Source organism: Pholcus phalangioides, unplaced genomic scaffold (assembly GCF_987345545.1).
Source record: "Pholcus phalangioides strain wild (caught in Gottingen) unplaced genomic scaffold, Ppha-v1.0 ptg000039l_1, whole genome shotgun sequence".
NCBI classification, from domain to species: Eukaryota; Metazoa; Arthropoda; class Arachnida; order Araneae; family Pholcidae; genus Pholcus; species Pholcus phalangioides.
This window is the reverse complement of record NW_028301625.1, coordinates 8,632,811-8,655,179: the sequence shown is the minus strand read 5'-3', so window position 1 is coordinate 8,655,179 and position 22,369 is coordinate 8,632,811. Positions and strand designations below refer to the sequence as shown.

The 22,369-nt window shown below is 35.4% G+C and overlaps 2 protein-coding genes across 6 annotated transcripts in view; one reads left to right on the top strand and one right to left on the bottom strand.

The window, feature by feature from the left end:
• Window positions 1-333: 333 nt before the first annotated feature.
• On the top strand, window positions 334-15,034 carry LOC149065538 (gamma-glutamylaminecyclotransferase-like). Of its 5 annotated transcripts, none has more exons than XM_089254068.1 (4): window positions 442-581; window positions 5,074-5,292; window positions 9,387-9,622; window positions 14,855-15,034. In XM_089254068.1, the coding sequence occupies exons 1-4, from the start codon at window positions 570-572 to the stop codon at window positions 14,886-14,888; spliced, it is 501 nt and encodes a 166-aa protein (XP_089110194.1). In that variant the 5' UTR covers window positions 442-569; the 3' UTR covers window positions 14,889-15,034. The 5 variants fall into 5 exon arrangements, with proteins under 5 accessions (XP_089110193.1, XP_089110194.1, XP_089110192.1 ...); XM_089254066.1 differs by having other exon boundaries at window positions 537-882; XM_089254064.1 differs by having other exon boundaries at window positions 537-882; window positions 9,387-9,703.
• The window catches only part of LOC149065537 (uncharacterized), a 112,351-nt gene continuing 104,799 nt past the window's right edge, over window positions 14,818-22,369 (bottom strand). The window contains exons 37-40 of the mRNA XM_089254063.1: window positions 20,786-20,862; window positions 19,281-19,383; window positions 18,856-18,930; window positions 14,818-15,126 (exon numbers count right to left, since the gene is read on the bottom strand). Coding sequence (XP_089110189.1) covers window positions 15,035-15,126; window positions 18,856-18,930; window positions 19,281-19,383; window positions 20,786-20,862 — 347 coding nt within the window. The 3' untranslated portion in view covers window positions 14,818-15,034. The remainder of the gene's footprint in view (window positions 15,127-18,855; window positions 18,931-19,280; window positions 19,384-20,785; window positions 20,863-22,369) is intronic.

The following is a 22,369-nucleotide window of genomic DNA, read 5'->3' as shown; positions in this document are numbered from 1 at the left end:
GACCCAAAATTGTAAAAAGGAACCACGGATAAACGCGTTTCGCCGTGGTTACTTTTGCAATTTTGGGTCTACACCTTAGAGGAGAAGTAGTAAATAAAATAAATTAAATTATATTTCTCCTCGATGAGGCCATGTTCATGAAATTTTCGGTGGGAACAAAGAACATCGTTGCATAATTATCGAATTTTAAAGTTATGGGGGGGGTGGAAAAATCTGTTTTGCCCCGGGCGGACAAAATCCTATTTACAACCCTGCTTGAAATGACATCAAAAGGAGGACGTCTGGTAACCCTACCACAAAAGAATGTGGCTTTTCTTTCCGCTTGGTATCGTCATCTGTACTTCGTATAATTAGCGGAGAGGTTCATCGTTTCGTTCATAAACGTTGTTCATTCGAGCGAAATCACCAGTCAACTTTCGCGTTCGGCGATAAGTTGCCAATTATAGCAGCTCAAAACACACATTCACAATTGCAGGGAGACTTGTTTTAAGCCTGGTCTTTGATGAAGGAAAGTTTTGACTGGTGGCAACACTGTTATTAATACTGCTTTGGTTTCGGTCATACACATAATGACATCATCGGTATGAACTTCCGTACTTCAATATATGTTTTGAGTATAATGAATGATGCGACATAATTAATAATTCGTTTAAATAGCTCATTGGATTTTCTGAAATGATTGAGTTTTTATTTATGCCTCTTTGTAAACGCTTGAACGTTACGACCATCACAGTGGAGACTCTATTGAAAGTTACTAGCTCAAATTCATCATTCTTCAGATACATACATAACCAAAAAGAAAGATATTACAAAGAACTTGAAAAAAATTCTAAAGCTCATTCTAACTGTCAAAAAATTGTTTTGGATAGAACTTTAATGAATGTGAGTTATCTCTATGAAGATAACTTTTATTATTATTTGTGTGTTTTTTAAATACGTATATTTTAATTACAATGGAGCTTTGGTTGGCAAACATAATTTGCTCTGTGAACATGCTCATAATCCGAATCACTCATATATAAAAACAGGTTTTTCTACAGGGAACTCGGATGATTTGCTCCACAATTATTCATTCACATAAAATTGACTGATGAAACCAGCAGCTACTCAATAATACAACACAATATATAGTAATGCCATAAAGTGAACATAAAATACAATAATGTTTACAAATTAACTTGCTCTATAGCAGTGTTTCCCAAAGTGGGCAATATCGCCCCCTGGTGGGTGATGGAATGGTCCAAGGGGGCAATATAACCTACTGATTTAACATAGGATCCTATAGGTTTACTTGAGTTGGGGGGCAATGAGAGGAAAAAATTTCTGATGAAGGGGGGGGCGATGGACAAAATGTTTGGGAGACTATGCTCTATAGGATAAAAGAGAAGACTATTACTAAAAACCATACGTGCACCTCATACACATTCCTCTGTGGAATTCATAACGAATTGGCACACGCTGGAATGCATGTTCTGAGTGTATGTGTAGCCTTATTATGTTGTGGAGTTGTGCTTGTTTCGTGTTTGTGTGTGTGTTGCCATCTGTGTTCCATTTTCTGAAATAAAGATGGAAATGCTTGAATTTTCATGTTTTGTCAATATTGTGTTGTAGGTCTGCCTGCTGTCTGTGGAGAGACTTTTTCAAATGGGAGACTGGTTTGCATTCTGCCTCTAAGCCAGAGAACGGCTGACTTATGGGGTGCTATCTGCTGGCTCACTGCAACATTTTTCTTTTCGTGTGACTTCAAGAAGAAACCTATCCAATAAAACTTGCTTTTAAGGAATTGGAAATTGCATTGTTGTTAAACATATTCATTGCTCGCACTGTTGCAGCTTTATTTGGGTTGTTTCTACGAACTTTAGCACAGCTTCCCACATTTTACACATCTCTCTGATCTCATTTGAAGTGAGGAATTCCTCGATGCCCATAATCCTGCCCATAAGCTCTTGCACATAGGGGAAATCCATCACTATCTGTGATTCTTAAATGTTGTCTTCCTCGGAGAAAAATTATTGCGCAGCATCTGTTAATATACTGATTAAACTCATTTATTTTTATCTAAAAATATCTTAGCTTAGGTTGTGTAAATCTGGCGTTTTAAAAAGTATTATTACTTATTTCAATCAAAGCAGAGCTGGCAGAGCTCGATACCCAAAGCAGTTTTGAATTTCAGATACAGCTTTTTTTGGAAAACCATTACATTGTAAATGGTAGTAAATATGCCATATTATAGTCAAACTTTGTAATTCTTACTTTTGCACTAAGATCAAGTTATAGGAGTTTCTTAATTAAGCATCAAATACAATCAGCAAAACCTGCCAAATTAAAGGACATTTTAATGCTACAATTTAGTAGTCTGACTCACTTATAATGAACATGAATATTACAAATGCTTACATATAACAAAGTTTTTTCCTGTGTCTTGTGTATTTCATATTACTCATCTATGCTATTTTGATTGCTTATAATGAACCCTGATTTCAACAAGGTATGCCTATAACTAATTTTTGACATAAAATTGTCACGAATGTCTTTGTAATCTTATCTAAATCTTATCTGTAAATTAAACTTTATAAGTAAATCAATAATTGCCACATCATTTTTCAGTTGCGTAAGATTTCAATCAAAATTTTTCAATCTTTATAAAAATATATACTATTTTAATCTCTTTCAGAGAATGCTCAGATTACTAAAAAATATGTATCATGCATGTAAAATGTTATATTTTTCTTGAGCACATCATTTTTCAATTCAATACGGATATAATGGAGTTCGCTTATAACAAACAGTTTGGCTGTTTTTTCAGACTTTGTTATAGGTGGATCCGACTGTATTTTGATTGCTAGATACATTCTAATGTTATGCACAATAAGGGTAATGTTTTAAGTAATCAGTGATTATCTAGATAATTTATTGATAGGAATCAACATTACATATTATATGGCATAAAGGAAATTTGTAAACACCTATCTGTTATGGAAAGGGTACAGCATATGGTTTATATCAATACACATACTGTATAGAAGTAGTTCAAGAAATTTTGGAAGGTCGAGAATCATCTTGAATTGAGGAATATCAAATAGTTCCATAGTTTTTCCTTCAGCCTTTATGATATGCTTTATTCAAATTGTATATTTTACAAGAAAAAATTCACATATATTGTCCAAAATAATTCTGTAGAGAGCAGAAAATCATATTAAGTATTTATTTTTTGTATAACCTAGTGATTTCAAACATTACATGCAATCAGTTTGTATATTTTCAACTGGAAATTTTATATTGAATAGCAATATTTGAGATTTTTGACGTGGCAGTTTAAAGTGTCAAAAACCTGCCTACCCTGACTTGAACATCACTTTCAGCATCTCCTTTGACTCTTTCGCTGATCTACATGGAATTGTGCAATTTATGATTTTGGTATGTCTTTTTTCCACTGTTCAATGTGGACAATGTACCTTACTCTTTTTTGACACTGAGTAAATTGCAACATAGGTTCCATTGTAAATATTGTTCCTCTTGATGGTTACTATCACCCCTAAAATTAGTTGTTAATTGTTTAGAAAACAGTTTACAAATACCCTGTACACATAGTGGTTCCTACTTGAGATGTTATTAGGACAGTACAATGAAAATGCGTTAAGCCCAGGGCCTGAATTTGACTAGATGGGCCCTGGGCAAAAGAGGTATTAGGTTCCCCTTGGACTGTGATTGAAGAAGTTTGGTAGGTCAACAAATAAAGTACATGTTGTTTGTAAACACATAAAAAAAAAGGGAATTCACTATTTTAAATTAGAAATGTAATTTAATAGTCTCCATAAAATGCTTTAATAGTCTTACAATAAATGCTTTTGTCTCACTCTCATATAATGTGATCAAAATATAATTTTTGAGATATCTCAGCTTCAATACACAATGAAGCTAAAGAGATGACAGTTTTTCTTGTAAAAGACTTGAGTGAACTGATGATTTTTATCCTTTTTAATAAGAATGAGCTTTCTCTATGACAGTTTGATATTGGTGAAACTGTCGATGATGATTCAATGCTGTCTCAAAATTTGGAAATGTTTCTTCTAAACCTCTAGCATTGTGGCATCAACCTGAACCAAAGATGAAAATTGTTGCAGTTTGCCAGATCAGCTACATGAAGTCTTGCATTGCAAATATGAAGAATCTTCATGAAGATTTGAGGATTTCTTGTTTATTAAACATGTTTTATAAATCATTTTAGTCAAAAGATGTGAAATTGATGAATCAAACAAAAAAACTGACACATTGAAGCATATTTTCGTCACATAGTTAATATTGCAATAGGTGCATTGTACATGCTGTGTAAAGTCTATTACTGATTGGTAAAATATTAAAATTGATATTTAATAGGGTTTGCTATTTAAATGGGCACTTTAACAATAGTATGATGTGGTGTAGGGAAAATTCTGATTTTCCAAAGTTTTACTAAATAAAACTCATAAAAATTTGAGTAAAATATAATATACTATTATAAATTTGGGGAACCCCCCCCCCCTAAAAACATTGGGCCCTGGCCAAATGCCTATGTTGCCATGCTGAAATCAAGTCCTTGTTAAGCCAGAAAAACTTCTTTGATATGGGAAATAAAATAGCTACCTCTCTAAAGTGAGACTTCTTGATTGGGAATATGCCTCAACAACTTTTCCAGCAGGATTTCCCGTAACACTCTACAACAGTAGTATTTTTATTGAAATCTATGATTATTATTTTTACTGACACTAAGCTAGGATCCCTCTACCCATGTTTATACATTTTGTCTGTAAAATAGGTATTGGAGTTTTGTACTACATGGAGTGGTAATAATTCAACTCCTTTTTTTTTTTTGTGTCTTTGATAATATTCAGAGTTATAAGCTATCACAGGGATATACAAAAAAAATTTTTTTTTTCCTAGAAAAGAGTCGTCAAGTATGTTACATTTTTCTCATTTTGATTTTTGTTTTAAAAATGATTTTGTTAAAATGATTTCTTTAGCTTGCATAAAAATATGCTTATGAAAACTTCCTCTTGTCTTTTTCTGCCTGCTAATGCTGTGTGTATTTATTAGGAAAATTCAGATAAAAATAACAAGAATTTGACTGAAAATCGTCACCTCGTATTTTTGTATGGCACTTTGAAAAAGGATGAGCCAAATCATAAGTTATTGCATGACCAGAAAGGTGTCTCAGTATACTTAGGACCAGCTCAAACGCTGAAAAAATGGCCTCTTGTTATTGCATCAAGGTATAATATTCCATATTTACTTTACTGTGAAGGCAAAGGAAAGGTAAGCAATTTTTTTTATAATTATTTCATGGACATTAAAATTTGTGACAAGTAATATTATTCATTTCATGCTTATCAATCAACTCAAAATTTAGACAAGAGGTTTCCAATAATCTAGTTGACGTTGCGCTTTTGACGGTTATGAGACTGTTTCGTGGAACCTAAACTAACATCAATATTTCTCAAATATAGATATTTTCATTGCAACACCAAAGTAAAATGTTTTAGCTTTTGATGCAGTCGAACCCCAGAAAAACTCAGAAATCCCTGAAGGTTGGACAGTAAACTGGTTGGGTTACAACAAAGCTTTGCAATGGTGAGAAGAGAGAAAGAAAGCACAGATAACTTGATTGAATTTATTCCACTGGCGTTTGGATGAAATACTTCGTCCATGATCATAAAGGAGTCAAAGAATTTCATATTAAAAAAAATTCTAATCACAGAATGATTGAGCAGGGGCTACTATGCTCATCATCTGTGGATGATGGGAGCAATCTGATTGTTAAACCAGAGTCTTCCAAACTTATTTATTTTATCTCCCTTCTGCTCTGAAAAAAAATATACTCTCAGTGCTTTCCTTGCTAAGCCGACCTGTAGGATCCTATATTGCACCTGTAACTCCTACCTGCGCCCTTTGTTTGTTCCATCACCCCTTTGAGAAACATTGGTTTCATGACATATTTTTATGTTTTTAAATTTTATATACTATTGCACTTTTAGAGATTTATTTTTGGATATTAAAAACCACATGTTCTGTCTGAAACCCAAACCCTGATTGACCTTTAATAATGATGTATACTTGACCATAGCACTGGAGTGTGTTTTGTAGCAAAATAAACCAAAATTACTTTAAAACAACATAATTTTATCCATTTCCCTATTGAGAAACCACATATGAAATCCATTGATGCTATAGCAGTGCCTGAAATATTCTGTGATTTTCTTAATGTAATTATTTTTTCCAGCATTATTATGACTATGCATTTGTTGAAAATATAATCCAATTTTTCGTTTGGATGCTTAGTTATAAAAAAATGAATATGCACTCAAGCGAGCCTTTTCACATGTATCCTAAAAGTTCTTGAATTATAAAAAAATTACACAAAAATATGTGGTGTAAAATATGGGCGGAGACATGGGGGGGGGGACCATGCCCTCTCCCCAGCAGCAGTGAGCAGACTGATCTAATGTATAAACATGGCATTATTTGAAATAAAAGTATTTAATGTATACAGGGTAGCGTAAGGAAAGTCCCTCAGCCACATTTTACTAGTGAACCATTGATCCTAGAGGCATACTTCCAATTGGAAAAGTATCCAAATAATGTGTAGATCTCAGATGTGTTATTCGTATTACAAAGGGTTGTATACAGGCTGTCCCAAATTGTTTGCATAGCGAATATCTCTGTAACAGTTGACTTTCAAACATACTTTCAATTACAAAAAGTTCTCAAATGACGTGCAGTTACTTAAAACATCAAAATTTTCTTGAAGGGTCGTATACATGGAAAAATAAAGAAATTTACTTTTTATACAGTCCTAGTGTGCTCAGAAACCGAATTAGAAAGTTGTTGCCCTGTCTCTTCTGGGGCCAACAAAAAAAATTCACACTTCTAAGTGCAATATTTACTTAGATATTCAAATTCGAGTAAATTTGGGGAAAAAACAGCATTAAATGTTGGTAAAACAGTTTTTCTGCATTTAATACTGTTTTCCCCCAATTTTCCTGTTTTTTGAATTTGAATATTTCAGTGAATATTGCACTTAGAAACTTGGAATTTTTTTTTCATTTGCCTCAGAAGAAACAGAGCAACAACTTTCTAGTTAGTTTTTTATAAATTTGATCATTTTTGTCGCACCACAGCCATTTTCTGCACACGAGGACTAATTAGACCGGAACCTACAATTTATTGTCGATTCAGAATAGCAGGCTTGTTTTTTTATACTCATCAAGAGGCTGGTATGCTAACCCCTTAATGGGGGACTCCCTGCGGTAGCAGTTTTTTGCTGCGGTCAAGTCGCCGTTTTTTGTTGTACCTCTGTGTCAGGAAAGTTTTCTGACAAGGACAAACCGGGTATCGAACTCGTGACACCTCTAAACATCCTTTGGTACTTCAGGCGAGTACCTTATCGACCAGGCTACTGCACCCTTAGTTTTTTATACAGATACCCTGTGCTTAAAAGAACCAATTTTTTTTTAATTTTAATAATTATACAACCCCTTGCAACATGAATAATGTATCTTAAGTTCAACAGGTTGTTACTTTTCTAATCAAAATTATAGCTCTAGAATCAACGGTTTGCCAGTAAAATGTGGCAAAGGAACTTTCCTTAGCACACTGTACATTTTGATTGCAATAAGTAACTGCTTCCTTCATATTTGTTACACTTAACACATCAAAATTTCTTCATTTAAAAATACCAGAATGTGTGTTTCTTCCAAATTTTCTGAGTTGGGTTCACTCATTTTAATCATCACCAAGTAGGTTCATAATTCTACCCAATCTCTCAGTAGAAAAATAAGTATAGGGCTGTTATATATATATATATCTGAAGATGTAACAAATTTATATATATATACCTAAAGATGACAAAATTTATTATTAAACCGATTATTAATTCTGCAAGCTAAATAGTTTTCTGTCTTGGTAATCAATTTAGTTAAGAACTACTGTGCAGTTGTGTGGGCATCGTAATGGCTCTGCAGATTGATCTGTGCATGCAGCACAGGTAGCAATTGGCTGTACAGTAAACTCTCAGTAATCCGGCCATGTGCTAGTAAAGTAATCCAGCATTTTTCTTTGAGCATAGATGCAGAAAACATGTCATTGTATGTCTATGCACAGATGTTTATATTATTTAAATGGGCTTTTTCAATTAACTGGCAATAATTCAGTGATTTTAGTTATACGACACACTCTGGTCTGATATGTGCCGGTGTGATGAACCTGGTCTTATTTCAGGTTCAGTAGAGAGCATCACGAGATGATCCAACACAACAAGGGTCAGAAATGAACTCAAAATCATTACTTTATTACTTTTAATTTGAGAATATTTAACAGAATTGGTTGTAAAAGTTTTATAAATTTGGAATGAAACTGATATATTACCATAAATTGCCACATTGCTTGTCCTGATATCCAATCAGGAAGTTTATTATAGCCAGGTGTTTGATGTCAGCTCATCCATTCCTTTGCCTCATGAAGCCATGAATAGAGTTCAGGAACATATATAGAGGACTGGAGAGCTATCCCATGGCTAAGACATCCTAACTCCCCAAGTGAAGCTAACTAGTAAAATGGAATTACAAGTGCAATGAGACCATGATGTTGTTTGCTGCAATATATATACACATCCTACCAGCTATAGGAGAGGCAGCCAATCACTACCGATTGTATATAAGATTTGTATATCATCCAAATTGCCTCTGTTGCCACCAGGTGACATTAGTGGCTGCAACAGTGGTTTTGCATAAACAATGCGGGCATCTCCTGACAATGATGCACCATCGTGTCTGATGGTTGTGGGCCGACACTGGATGCTTACTTATGATAACAGATGAAAGTATTTATCAATGCGAAACACAAAACTTTAAAGCACTTTCAAAAATGGAATGGTTTGTTTCCACTCGCGGCACCATTACAGCGGATTAGTGAGAGTCTACTGCAATTGTGTGTTTTCTGTACTTTCCCAACTTTAAGGTGTCAATGCAGGCCAAATTTCTCTCTAAGGAAGTCTCTCCTTAAAGAGCAGACAGATCTGCAAACACAAAAATTGTTTTAATTTTTGATTTCTAATTTGGCAACACTTCAAACACATGATACGCGCGTCGGACATTTTGTTAATTTATCAGGGAATATACACATATACAACACTTTCTGGCATTTGCCAAATTAGAAATTCCTCTGAATAATGTTAATAAGATGCATTGATGATTTTACTAATTCATGATTTAGTTTTAAATAGATTAGTTAACTATTAAATTTTATGTGTTTTTTCATGTCATTTATCTAGTTCTTTATTTTAATTTCCTTAATTTTTATATTTACAACTTTATTTCATTCAACCATTTATGCTTTTTTTTAAATATTTCTAGCAAGTAGTTGGAGAAATATATGAAGTTGACAACACTATGTTGGAAGAGTTAGATAAATTGGAATGTCACCCAAAGTACTATGAACGAACTCAAGAGGAAGCCCTATTTTTTCTTAAGAATGAAATTTGTGTTTGTTGGATATATTTTCTAAAAAAATATTCTCCTCACCTCCTGGATCTCCCATTTTTTGAAAATTATTCATCAAATGGATCACATGGATTGAAATATGTTGAAAGGTTTGTACGTCCTGAAGGATATGATGTTAAACCAGAAGTGATGTTGAAATGAAATTAGTTATAACTTTAGGCAATTGAGAGGTACTGTAACAAATGACATTATTCTATGATAAAAAATATTTGTTTTTTAAAACTACAGTGCTGTATAGTATTTTTCAAGTGATTTTTTTTTGTAATTTTGAGAATGCAATCACAAAATTTTCTGTGGTGACCATAGAAGGTACCACAAGGAAATGGGCTAACGCAGTGCTAGAGTTTGTAAGAGTATAATTGAAATTTTGTATTAAGCAATAGGCCAAACCTTTTTTTATAACAAATTTGTTATCTCAAAACAATCATATAGCAATTAAAAAGATTCCTACGTAATGTAACACATTGAGGGGATAAAAATCAAAATTAATTGTACAGTCAAAAATTCACAAAATTGAGAATTTAGCAAATGATGCTGGGTTACGGGAGAGAAATTCAACAAAAATAGAGGCAGAGAAACCAGTGTGAGAAAAATTCATTCCATACTCCAACAAATTTTATACTTCTGGAAAAGAAATGAATAAAATTGGCAATTCACTGATGATCACAGATAGGACATTTCAGAGAAAGTTCAAATGTGCTTGGAAAAAATTTTAATGTCATTGCAACTGTTTAAGTAAGGTTCAGTAATGAAGTTGCTAAGGTATTTGTGTAAATAGATTGAAATTCACTAGATTTGATTTCAGCATAGAATTTATTCACTGTAGATTGAATGAACGTGTTAAGAAGTAAAACAAGAGATTGTGGGGTCGGGATTAGTTAAAAGGTTTCCCAGGAAAAGTTTGAAGGAAACAAGTGATACACTCCAACCCAGGGCCGGTGCCAGGCATGAGGCAGTATGATTACAGGGGCAGCATTTTCAATGACAGATTTATTATATGACAGTGTTTTCACTCTCTCACACACACAAACTTTTACACATCAAATAATTTTGAAGGGAAAGCACGAGTGAATAAATGAGCACAGGTAAATACAACACTTTTCAGTGTTGATATGTTATTGAATTCTTTGCTATCCAATGCTTAATTCATCTCAGCACAACTCCTTTCTTGCACATCCAAAAAGTGTCACCTATTTCTAGAGAAACTGGTTCTTGGAAAAAAATTAGGCTACTTCTCTTTTTTGTTAAGGATCTTTTCGTTCTTTATGAACATTTTTCCAATTGAGTTTCCTTTCTTTAGTCAAATCCCCCCAGCATAAGCATGGATTCCTTGTTCATCTTCTGAGAAATGCCTCTTTCAGCCAACACCATAATAGAAGAATCTCTAGTGTGGTGCTGTTTAGCTCCAGAATGTTCTGACTGCCCATTTCTGTATACTTATATCTGTTCTCTATACCAGGGTAAAGTTTTTCGCGAAACCCTTGATGATAATGCTGTTCTACAGAATTCAAAGAAATTTTTGCATATTTAATCAAAAAAAAGTGTTTCTACTGCCGTCCCAGCAACATCATTGCCCCAGGGCAAAATAAAAGAGGGCCTGGGCAGCACCTCTTAATTTACATATTTATTGTCATAAATAATTTTACCAAATTTTATCGTGATTCAACTGAGGTTCGTGCATGGCCTCCACAAAGGGAGTGGGTCTACAGGGCTCCTGCCCGGGTGCCCAGAGATAATTTTCATCAGATGTGGTTCTTTTTTGTTTTTCATGCTACAAATTAATATTAAAGGGGGGTTTGTGAAGAGTCTGACCTGGGGGCCACCGAAGATCGCAGCCTAGCGCCCTATTGCTGGATGTGGCACCACTGGTCTCCGTGCTGTTCCCGGTTGAACTCATGGTTGGTATTCATAAGGTTGGAGCCCCTGTCAGCCTATTAGGAGGTATATTCACAATCGAGAGCTTTGATAATAACCATCACCAGAAGAAAAGCACCCCCAAAAACTCTGACATATGGCTTTAACTGAAGTAATCATGATGCTAATCATCAGTGAATCATAGGGTGTTCATTTGAGTTGTGTCAGTGAATATATATATCACGCATCTGAAATCAAGCATCTATCCTTAATGTTTTAAGTGCACTATGACCTCTACCAGCAGGGCCACAACTAGATGCTTGGTCACCCGGGGCACGTGCACATTTTGACGCCCCCTTGTAATGTTAGAGAGGTTTAAGAATGAAATTTGCACCCCTCGGGTCTAGTGCCTGGGGCACGACACCTGTCTACAAGGGTTGGACTGGCAGGGCTCTAGCACGAGGGCCGGGACAAACTTTCTTTTTTAAATATAAATTCACTATAGTGGAGGCCCCACCGAAAGATCAGTCTTGGAGGAGGAATATGATGAGCACCTACATGCTCACAGTAAAATGGAAAATTTTGTTCTTACATGGAAAAAAAAGTGCCCTTTAATTATTTTTTCGCAGATAGGGCCACATTTTGTTCTACTTCACCTACACAAACCTGTTTCTATGTGGAATGATAAAATAACATGCTGCCTCGTACAATTTAGGGAATTTTTTTTCTGCACAGCCAAAAAAACTGAAGTCTGAGAATACTTCTGGGGCAAATAACAGCTGTTAAAATTTCGAAGCAAACTTAATAATTTGATTAATATTATTGCTTATAGAATATCAGTTAATATCATATCATATATTGTTTTTCTCATGCGGCACATTAATCAAAATCCGGTCGCTGATTGTAATTGAAGAATTGTAACAGCTTTATTTAATAGGTAGCGGAAGAGGTTTAGTTCATTGATGTTTCTCATATGTAATACAGGCTGATTATAAATTCATAGGACAAACATGAATTATGCTGTCTTATCACCTTTTAAAAGTGATAAGACACCTAAACAAGCATTTTTCATCATAGAATGTGCGGTCGAATTGCAATAGAAAAGGCGGTAGAGGGTGTTTTTATAGAGTGCATAAGAGCACTTCACCAAAAACAAATATCACATTTTTAAGATGGATTCACTGCAATATGTGCCATCACCTATTTGAAAATACATATGCACCTTCGGATTGGATTAAAGTTTGTTTTTTATTGGTGCAAAGACTATCAAAGTTATACTGCATCAAACACCAGTTTGGATCGAGAAATTGTCAATGAAGCCCCTGTCAGTTGAAATAGTTTGATGATTGGAATCATACAAGGCAACAATAACATTAACAAACTGATAACTGAAACCAAGAGTGAAAAGCTTTACAAAAAGAAATGTTTCTGTTAATACGATCAAATTTGGCCTTGAATTCAATGAATAAAGCAAAAAAATTGTTCCTATCTTAGGGTTCTTTTTTGTTAATAAGGCAATCTAAAATGAATATATTATCAGTTGTTAATGATTTTTTCTCTGAAACCAATTTGAGAGGGGGGATAAGATATCGTTTTTGCAGAAAGCCATGATTCAAGTCATTGTTGTGAAATTAATGTATAAATTTTCAAGATTGAGCAAAGGCATGACAGAGGCAGATAATTCTCTGGGTTATCGACTGAGCCTTTTTTACGTAAAGGGTAAGTGAGGCTAGTTTTCTTATTAGCCTAGCTTTGGAAACATTGTTTATCATTTCAGGCATTTGCCTAGTCCTAACAAACTTTTAAAGTAGCCTATCATTCCAGTCGGGCCCTGTTTGGTATGTATACAAAATTTGGCGGAGAGCAGTCTAAAATTGTAGATCTGTATTAAGAAAATATACACACATAAAATTGATTTGATGTGTGTATATTTTCTTAATACAGATCTACAATTTTAGACTGCTCTCCGCCAAATTTTGTATACATACCAAACAGGGCCCGACTGGAATGATAGGCTACTTTAAAAGTTTGTTAAGACTAGGCAACGAATATAGAAAATCAATTTTATGTTCAGGGTGTCCATAATTTAAAGACCCTATTTTAAAGTAGCCTACAGGCAAAACCAGTCATCAAAATTGTGAAATTTTTTGGAGGACTTCATGAAGTGATGGGAATTTGTTCTGGGGGAAATTAGTTGCACATTTCACCACCAGCGGGCGTTTTATTAAGAAATGACACATTTAGGCAAATGTTTACAATTGTTACTGCAACAAAACATGTTCCACATGATGGCCATCCTTTTCAGATACCATGTGAAATCTCAAGATGACATGTTCCACAACTGACCGAAGTGTGTGCGGGGAAGTGTTCAGCATGTGGCATAAAACGTTGCCTTTAAGGTCAGGTAAAGTTCTTTGATTATCATGACTTACCAGACGTTTCAAATGCCACCAAAGCCAAAAATCGCATGGATTAAGGTCCGGGAATCAGGGAGGCCATACATTAGGGAAGTGCCGGCTGTTGATACGTTCTTCTGTAAAATTAAGAACATTCTTAACACACGCTGCAGTGTGTGCAGGAGCTCCATCTTGCATAAAGATTATGTCTGCAAGGCAGTGACATGCTTGCAGAGATGGAACAATTTTGTTCTGTAACAACAATGCATATCGCTTCACTGTGATCGAACATGTCACTGGACCTGTAGAATGTAATTTCTCCTAGAAGTAGGGACCGAGAATAAATGTTGCAGTAAATCCATGCCATGCCATACTGTCACTTTTGGTGAATGGAACAGAACTTCTAAGATAGCGTGCAGATTTTCTGGTTCCCAAATTTGGCAGTTGTGAATGTGCAGTGCTACCACAAGAATTTGAAGCTCTGTCCTCTTCACCTGAAGCAAAACTTCCTGTTCTGCATCTATAAAAATGGGCTTTCTTCCTCTTCCAGGAGAAACAGCTAATGATCCTGTAGTTTCATATTTCATTATCATACTCCAAAGGTTTTCAACATTCACTGGACCTTTTTCAATCCTCTTCCAAGTCAGATTTTTCCATAGAGTAGTTATTGCAGAATTGCTGTTTTGTTATAACAAGAAAGTGTGATCTTGTAAACTTATCGTCATTGTGAGCAGCAAACACATTGAGAAACATCTCTGCAAATGTTTCTAGGTTTTATAACAGCTGCTGCGTGACATCATATAAATTTACATGTTTACTACTGGTATTCAAAGTTAAACGCCCTCTGGTGGTGCCGCAACATGTACAACTAATTTTTTTCCCCTAAAACAAATTCCCATCACTTCACGAAGTCCTGCACAAAATTTCACTTTTTCTGATGACTGGTTTCGCCTGTAGGCTACTTTAAAATAGGGTCTTTTAATTATGGACGCCCTGTATATAGATGTATTGAAAGTGTGATTTTTTGTATCTCCTGAATCTCCTGATGTCAAGTACAGTTTCGTTTTCCAGTGAAGAAACAAGTGACCCTGAAGACATATGGTGAAAGAAATTTAATCACAGATGTGCTACATACATTGAAGATATTAATATCCTTATGTATTATGTATATAAAGCTTTTACAAGTTCTATGTTTGCTACACATTGTAACTAAAGTTCTAATCTGTACAAGAATAAATATTTTTTTGTTAATCAATGTTCACAACCATTTCCTCCATTAGTATTTACACACTCTTGCACTTTCATGATTTTACCTTGACTTCCATCCAATATTATCAAATCACCTGCATTGAAAAAAAAGTTTCAAGTCAGTATTAATGTAAAGTATATACAAGGTGAAAAATTTAGAGGAGACCATCCAGCAGTAGATTAAAAATTGTTGATGATGACGATATACAATGTGCATAGCAAATGGAGTATGGTATTTTACTGGCGAATAGAATCCTAGAGATATACCTTCAATTAGAAAAAGTTTCCAAATAACATGTAGTACTCAGATATGTCATTCATGTTTCAAGGGGGTTGTATAGTTATTAAAATAAAAAATTAACTTTTTATACAGTGCCAGTGTGCCAAACCCCCAACTAGAAAGCTGTTGTTCCCCTGTCTCTCCTGATGCCAACAAAAAAAATTCCATGTTTCCAAGTTCAATATCATTGAGATATTAGAAATACAGAATAGCATAAGGAAAAAACAGCTCTAAATGTGGAAAAACTGTTTTACCTATTTTTTTTATTTATTTTCCATATGCCACTGTAAAAACTCTGTTTAAGTTGATAATCTCCCAGAAACCATCAACTGCACCACTAGATTTTTTGCTGATGATTGTGTAATTTACAGTACCATCAATAGGAGTCTGACCATGAAATTCTCCAACTTAATCTGAATTCCATCTGTAACTGGTGCTCATCAGAGCAAATGTCTCTCAACACATAAAAACAGTTTCCATGAGAATTTCTCATAAACTTTTCTTCTGAATTTCCGTATGCTATTAGTAATTCAACTACACTGAAGAGCCAAAAAAACTGGTAAACCTGCCTAATATCGTGTAGGGCCCCCGCAGAAGTGCTGCAACATGACGTGGCATGAACTCGACTAATGTCTGAAGTAGTGCTGGAGGTAATTGACACCATGAATCCTGCAAGGCTGTCCATAAATCCGTAGGAGTAAGAGGGGGGTGGAGATATCTTCTGAACAGCACGTTGCAAGGCATCCCAGATATGTTCAATAATGTTCATGTCTGGGGATTTAGGTGGCCAGCGGAAGTGTCTAAAGTCAGAAGAGTGTTCCTGGAGCCACTTTGTTGCAATTCTGGACGTGTGGGGTGTTGCATTGTCCTGCTGAAATTGTCCAAGTCCGTCGGAATGCACAATGGACATGAATGGGTACAGGTGATCAGACAGGATGCTTACGTACCTGTCAGAGTCGTATCTAGACGTATCAGGGGTCCCATATCATGCCAACTGCACACGCCCCATACCATCACAGAGCCTCCACCAGCTTGAACAGTCCCCTGTTGACATGTAGGGTCCATGGATTCATGAGGTTGTCTCCATACCCGTACACGTCCATCAGCTCGAAGCAATTGGAAACCGAGACTCGTCAGACCAGGCAACGTGTTTCCAGTCCTCAACTGTCCAATGTCTGTGTTGTCGGGCCCAGGAGGCGTAAAGCTTTGTGTCGTGCAGTCATCAAGGGTACATGAGTGGGTCTTCGGCTCCGAAAGCCCATATCGATGTTTCGTTAAATGGTACGCACGCTGACACTTGTTGATGGCCCAGCATTGAAATCTGCAGCAATTTGCAGAAGGGTTGCACGTCTGTCACGTTTAATGATTCTCGTCAGTCGTCGTTGGTCCCATTCTTGCATGATCTTTTTCCGGCCGCAGCGATGTCGTAGATTTAATTTTTTTACCGGATTCCCGATATTCATGGTACACTCGTGAAATGGTCGTATGTGAAAATCCAAATTTCATCGCTACCTCGGAGATGCTATGTCCCATCTCTCGTGCGCCGACTATAACACCATGTTCAAACTTACTAAATCTTGATAACCTGCCATTGTAGCAGCAGTAACCGATCTAACAACTATGCCAAACACTTGTTGTGTTATATAGGCGTTGCCGACTCTGGTTGGTTCCATATCTCTTTATTTGCATACGCATGCCTGCACCAGTTTTTTTCCGCTCTTCAGTTTATATATCTTGGCAGACCTACACTAGAATTAACTCATCGACTACAACTACTAGAAAAAATGTGTTCAAAACTTTTCTTCGTTCACCCAACCTGAAACATTCCACTTGCGATGTCAGACTTTTTGTTACCGAGCTTACATTTCCCGCATACTCTCCTACCCCAGTAGCTAATGATATAGTATGTTACTGGGGTATGTATGCATCTGAAATCTGGAACTGCTACACTTTAAGTAATATCGACAAATTAGAATGAATCTAAAATAAATCCACCTGCTTTATCCATGACTGTTAGTCTTCGTGTCCATTTCTGAATTTTGATGTGAAATTAATCTTCACCCTCTCGTTACTCACCAACTTATTTTCTAATTAACTATGCTATATAAGATTCCACATGGTCATCTAAAAACTTTGATACTTCTGGTATTCTAACTAAAGCATCATATTTCTCTAACAGACTTAACCATCGAATAATAAATTCTTAACCCAAGAATTTTTTTTTTTTTTTTATTCTCCATTTTTTTGCTTCTACTGACAGTTTTAAACAGTTTATTTCCTCATAACATAGTTGACTGTCTGTCCCTTCTGTGATGTAAGCCCTTTACCCGTGTGGGGACAGAGCCCGGGTCGTGTCTAGTCTGACAGACATATCTACCAGGTGTACAAGTATGAAATGCAGATTTTTTTTTTTAAAAAACACATTAAATTCGGAAGAATGATAAAAAGTGCTTTATTCAAAGTATGCTCTATTGCTTGTTATACATTTCCCCCATCTTTCCTGAAATTTGTGAATACCACGTAAGTAAAAATCTTCCCCTTTTGCTGCGAACCATTCATCGAGTTATTTTTTCACATCTTCGTACGAACAAAAGCGTTGCTCAGAAAGTGCGTGACCCATCAATGCAAACAAGTGGTAATCGGAAGGAGCCAAGTCTGGTGAGTAAGCCACATAGGGTAGAACTTCCAGCTGAGTGCTTCCAACGTGCTGCGAACCGCTTTTGCTGTATGTGATGGAACATTGACCATTGAACATTGTCAAGGAGCATTTCACGTTGTCATGGGGCATTGCGATTGGAAACAGCTTGTTGACTAATGCCCAATTGCTCTGCGAATTGTTTTTGTGTCTGTGTAGTATCATCCTCGTCCAACAATGCTTCCAATTCCACATTTTTTTTTTTTTGGCAGTTTTCCATGTTCCTTGTCTGCAACATCGAAGTCGCCACTTTTGAAAAACCGAAACCATCATTCACACATATCTTGCGATGGAGCATGTTCACCATAAGCTTCTCGAAGTAATCGGTATGATTCAGCAGCAGTTTTCTTCAAATGAAAACAAAAAAATTAATGCTGTCTGTGAATGCTCTTTGTTCAGTATAACTTTCGACATATTGAACACAACAATACAACACTATGCACACACTTTTCCAATTTATCACTCGTGCGCATCTGACACTTGTTGATGACACAACAAAATGGCGCAGTGTCAAATCTTTATAGCACAAACTGCATTGGTGCACCATCTGTTTTCTGAAATCCGCATTTCATACTTGTACACCTGGGACAGTGGTTAGAGTGTGATACACGCATTGCGAAGGTCTGACAGACAGTCAACTATTGTTATGAGGAAATAAACTACATTTAAAACAATCAGTAGAAACAAAAAAATGGAGAATATAGTTGACTGTACATAGTTTGAAACAAAAACCCTTCAGATATCATTCTCTTATTACGAGTGAATTTTTGAACAACATAAAACAGCCTCTGTCAAATCAAACACATACTCTTGTATGGGCCTCTGCCTATAAAATCATATAAAAATTACCTGTTTTGAGTAAGGCTGTTGCTCCCTGAACTCCGACTACACAAGGCAAGCCATACTCTCTAGCAACTACAGCACCTTCAAAAGAATATTTTTTTCAAACAAATACATAATTTACGTCAAGGAAAGAGACTTTCTGGATATTATGTCAAGACAAATTTTGGAAAGAAAAGTTAGTAGTAGCTGGGATAATACATAAATTAGTTTGATACATAAATTCAGATTCTGGTTCAACTTCTGTCTCTCAAAGATTCGATTATTCAAACAAAATACAATGAATTCAGATAACATTTTTGCATAAAATAATTTATATTAGTTATTGCTCTGAGTATGTAGTCCATGTTAATGTGCTTTTATTTTACTGGCATGAATTATCAATGTTAGCAATAGTGAGTAATTATTTTTTCTGAGATATAATTTCCACATACCGTGTGATATGAGTCCACCCAAGACAGTAATTACACCAGATAATAATGGAAAATATGGGCTCCATCCTATATCTGTTGAATATGTCACAAGAATTTCTCCTTGCTGGTATGAAAAAAAAAATTGATATTAAAGCAATAAATTTTCAATGACATAATTTAATTTTCCAAGAAAAAAATGTTTAAAATTTATTTGTACCATAGTTAGCAAGAGGTTCAACATATTTTTTTCACAGTAAAATATTTTTATATGACCGATGAGGAGGTTTTTAACCGAATATATGAGGTTTCATTCGATTATGTGCAAATTTTTTCCCTCCTTGTACTTATTTTCTTCCCATTTAAAATCAATGCATTAACACCAATTACATTGGTTATTTTGAAAAGAGATGAGGGTGAGATTTTTAAGAAGGGTGAGAGCCCAGAGTTTAATGATGACCCATAAAATTTGTTCTTGACATGCGTGTTAAAGTTAAATTATCTTACAGTGCAACAATCATCCAACGAGAAAAGAAATGCATATTAATATGTCAAATCTGCTCAACATCAACTGCTGGACAGTGAATGGAATGAATATTGTTAGAAGAAAAAGAATTATCATTTACGAAACTAGCACAATTACACAAAAAAGCTTCTTTTCGATCCTTGTTCACCTTTTGTTGTGAAGGACAAGGGCGTAGCCAGGGGGGGGGGGACTTGGGGGTCTGGTCCCCCCCCCCCCCGAAATGTGAGAAAATGACCGAAAAAAGGGAAAAAGATGGCCAAATCTATTGTTCTGTCACTTTGGTCGTCGTCCCCGAACGAAATTTCTGGCTACGCCCCTGGTGAAGGATCAAAATAAACTTTTTTTTGTGTAATTGTGCTGGTTTCGTAAATGTTGGTGTGTTTCGTGCAAGTTGTGTTTGAACAGTTATTGTTCAAACCAAACTTGCACACTTATGAAATTATGATCTGGACTGCCAAGACTGTGATTCATTGAGTTTTTGTCACAATGGCAAAACAGTTACAACTGCCATTTACTGCCAAAAGCTTGAGAGTTTCATAAAAATTGTGTGGGGGAAAAAAAAGTTACTCATTCATTTAAGTACCATAACTGCACGCATGCTCACTTGTATGAGTATGAAAAAAACCTGTTAAATAAGAATGCAAGTCCAGCCTTCAAATACTTTTCAATAAGCATGGTAAAATTTATATTGAAGAAAAACAGACACCTATAAAAGAATAAATGAATATTGCATTGGATAACATGACAAAATTTTTAACCTAATTTCCTTTAGTTTTAAGAAGCCAGTGAAGCATGGGGGCACAAACTCTGGCTTGCAGGCAGGGAAAACAATTTAAAAAAATCATTATTTCTAAATATGGTATAGAACATGAAATTAAATCTAATATGTATACAACGTATATAAGTCCCTTTACCCTGGAATAACTTGTAAATCATTGAAATGCAAATCATAAAATGAAGAATAATCAATTTGCGTGCAAATCTGGAAAGTGTATATTCGAACCTTTATTTCGATAGCTTTATCCACTGATAAAACTACGCGAGCCTCAGCCTTGACAACTCCTGCACAGACTGGAGTACCTGAAAGATGAATAAAGCAATTTCTCAATAAGGTTTTTTTTGTCTATATTATATTGAAGTTGATCATTTTTGTCGCACCACTGTCATTTTCTGCACACACAGCCAATTAGACTGGGATCTACAATTTATTGCAGATTTCGAACAAATTTTTTTTTAAATACTCATTGAGAGGTTGGTGCGCTAATCCCTCGATGTGGGACTCAATGAGGTAGCAATCTTTTTTTGTAGCCATGTCACTATTTCTGTTGCACCCCATGTCAGGAAAGTTTCTGACAAGGACGAAACCAGGTATCGAACTCACAACACTCCTAAACATCCTTTGGTACTTTAGGTGAGTATCTTATCAACCAGGGCTACCACGCTCATATTGAAGTTGTTTTAACCCCCTTATCTCTGTGCAAAGAATCCTATCCTTGTTATTTTTAATCTTATTGCATAGAACTATTTTTTGGGAAAAATAGTATAGGATATTTATATATCCATAAATAGGATATTTATGGAAATGATCTCAAGGTGAGTTGCAGTACATAATTTTTCAAGAATTCAGATTTAGTTGTTTAAAAAAATAATAATTTTCATCAAGGCTTAAAATATTGTTTACAGGGAACTGGATAAAATGCTCAATTGATGATTTTTGGAAATAAAATTCACTTGCTTTCATGAGGAATCAAACCACCTTACCCTCACAACTGAAACAAGTGCTCTAACCAGTGCGCTACAGTATCAGGGATAATTTTCTTTCTTGGAGCATATATATGCTGAATGAGACTGGGCGATGGACAGTCTGACATGACTCAGCTAACAGCTTGTAAACTTGATTGGCTACCAGATAGTAACATATACATAGAGATCTCTCTACATTAAAATATTGTTTTGATTGTTAGATGATTGAGCAGTTTAAGGGTTGAAAAGTTCAAATAGAAAAAATCAATTGTTTCAATACTTGAAATATTATGCAACTTACATAAGAACGTTAGAAAATTAGACAGATATAGACAGCTTTTTTCTCAGCCCAAGATATCAAAGAAATTCAGATATTGTCTGGATACTATGCTAAGGTGAACTGGAAGAGACAAGTCCCGGCAGAGACAAGATGACTTTTCTTTCCGAGTTCACCTCAGCATAATATCCAGAAAATATCTGTTTCCTTGTTAAAAAATTACTTTAACACTTTCTCTGCCATCACGTGTTTCAATTCGCGGACCAATGTCTAGTTAACTAGTCATCATATACATTGCATCCAATGGCATGGTTGTTGAAATTATATCAGTCAAGTTGTAGATAGAGCTTTGAGAATGGATCTGTGCCTTAGCCAAAGTTTATTTTGCTCTTTTTGAAACCCTGTCAAATTCCTGTAAAACATATTTATCAGCATATGAATCATTTCATGGTATAGTATGCTAGTATTCATAAAAATTATGAGGTGGTTTGTCAGCATAGCTCTATCAAATTTAATGGGCAGTAAAAATGTTAAAAATACTATTATATGAAGTGTATTTGCAAATGA

Excerpts from the sequence above, each read along its gene's own strand:
- LOC149065538 (XM_089254064.1), top strand. The coding sequence starts at position 676 with ATGATTGAGTTTTTATTTATGCCTCTTTGTAAACGCTTGAACGTTACG. Across the intron at positions 883-5,073 it reads TGGATAGAACTTTAATGAAT|GAAAATTCAGATAAAAATAA; the intron begins GTGAGTTATCTC and ends TGTATTTATTAG. Across the intron at positions 5,293-9,386 it reads ACTGTGAAGGCAAAGGAAAG|CAAGTAGTTGGAGAAATATA; the intron begins GTAAGCAATTTT and ends AAATATTTCTAG.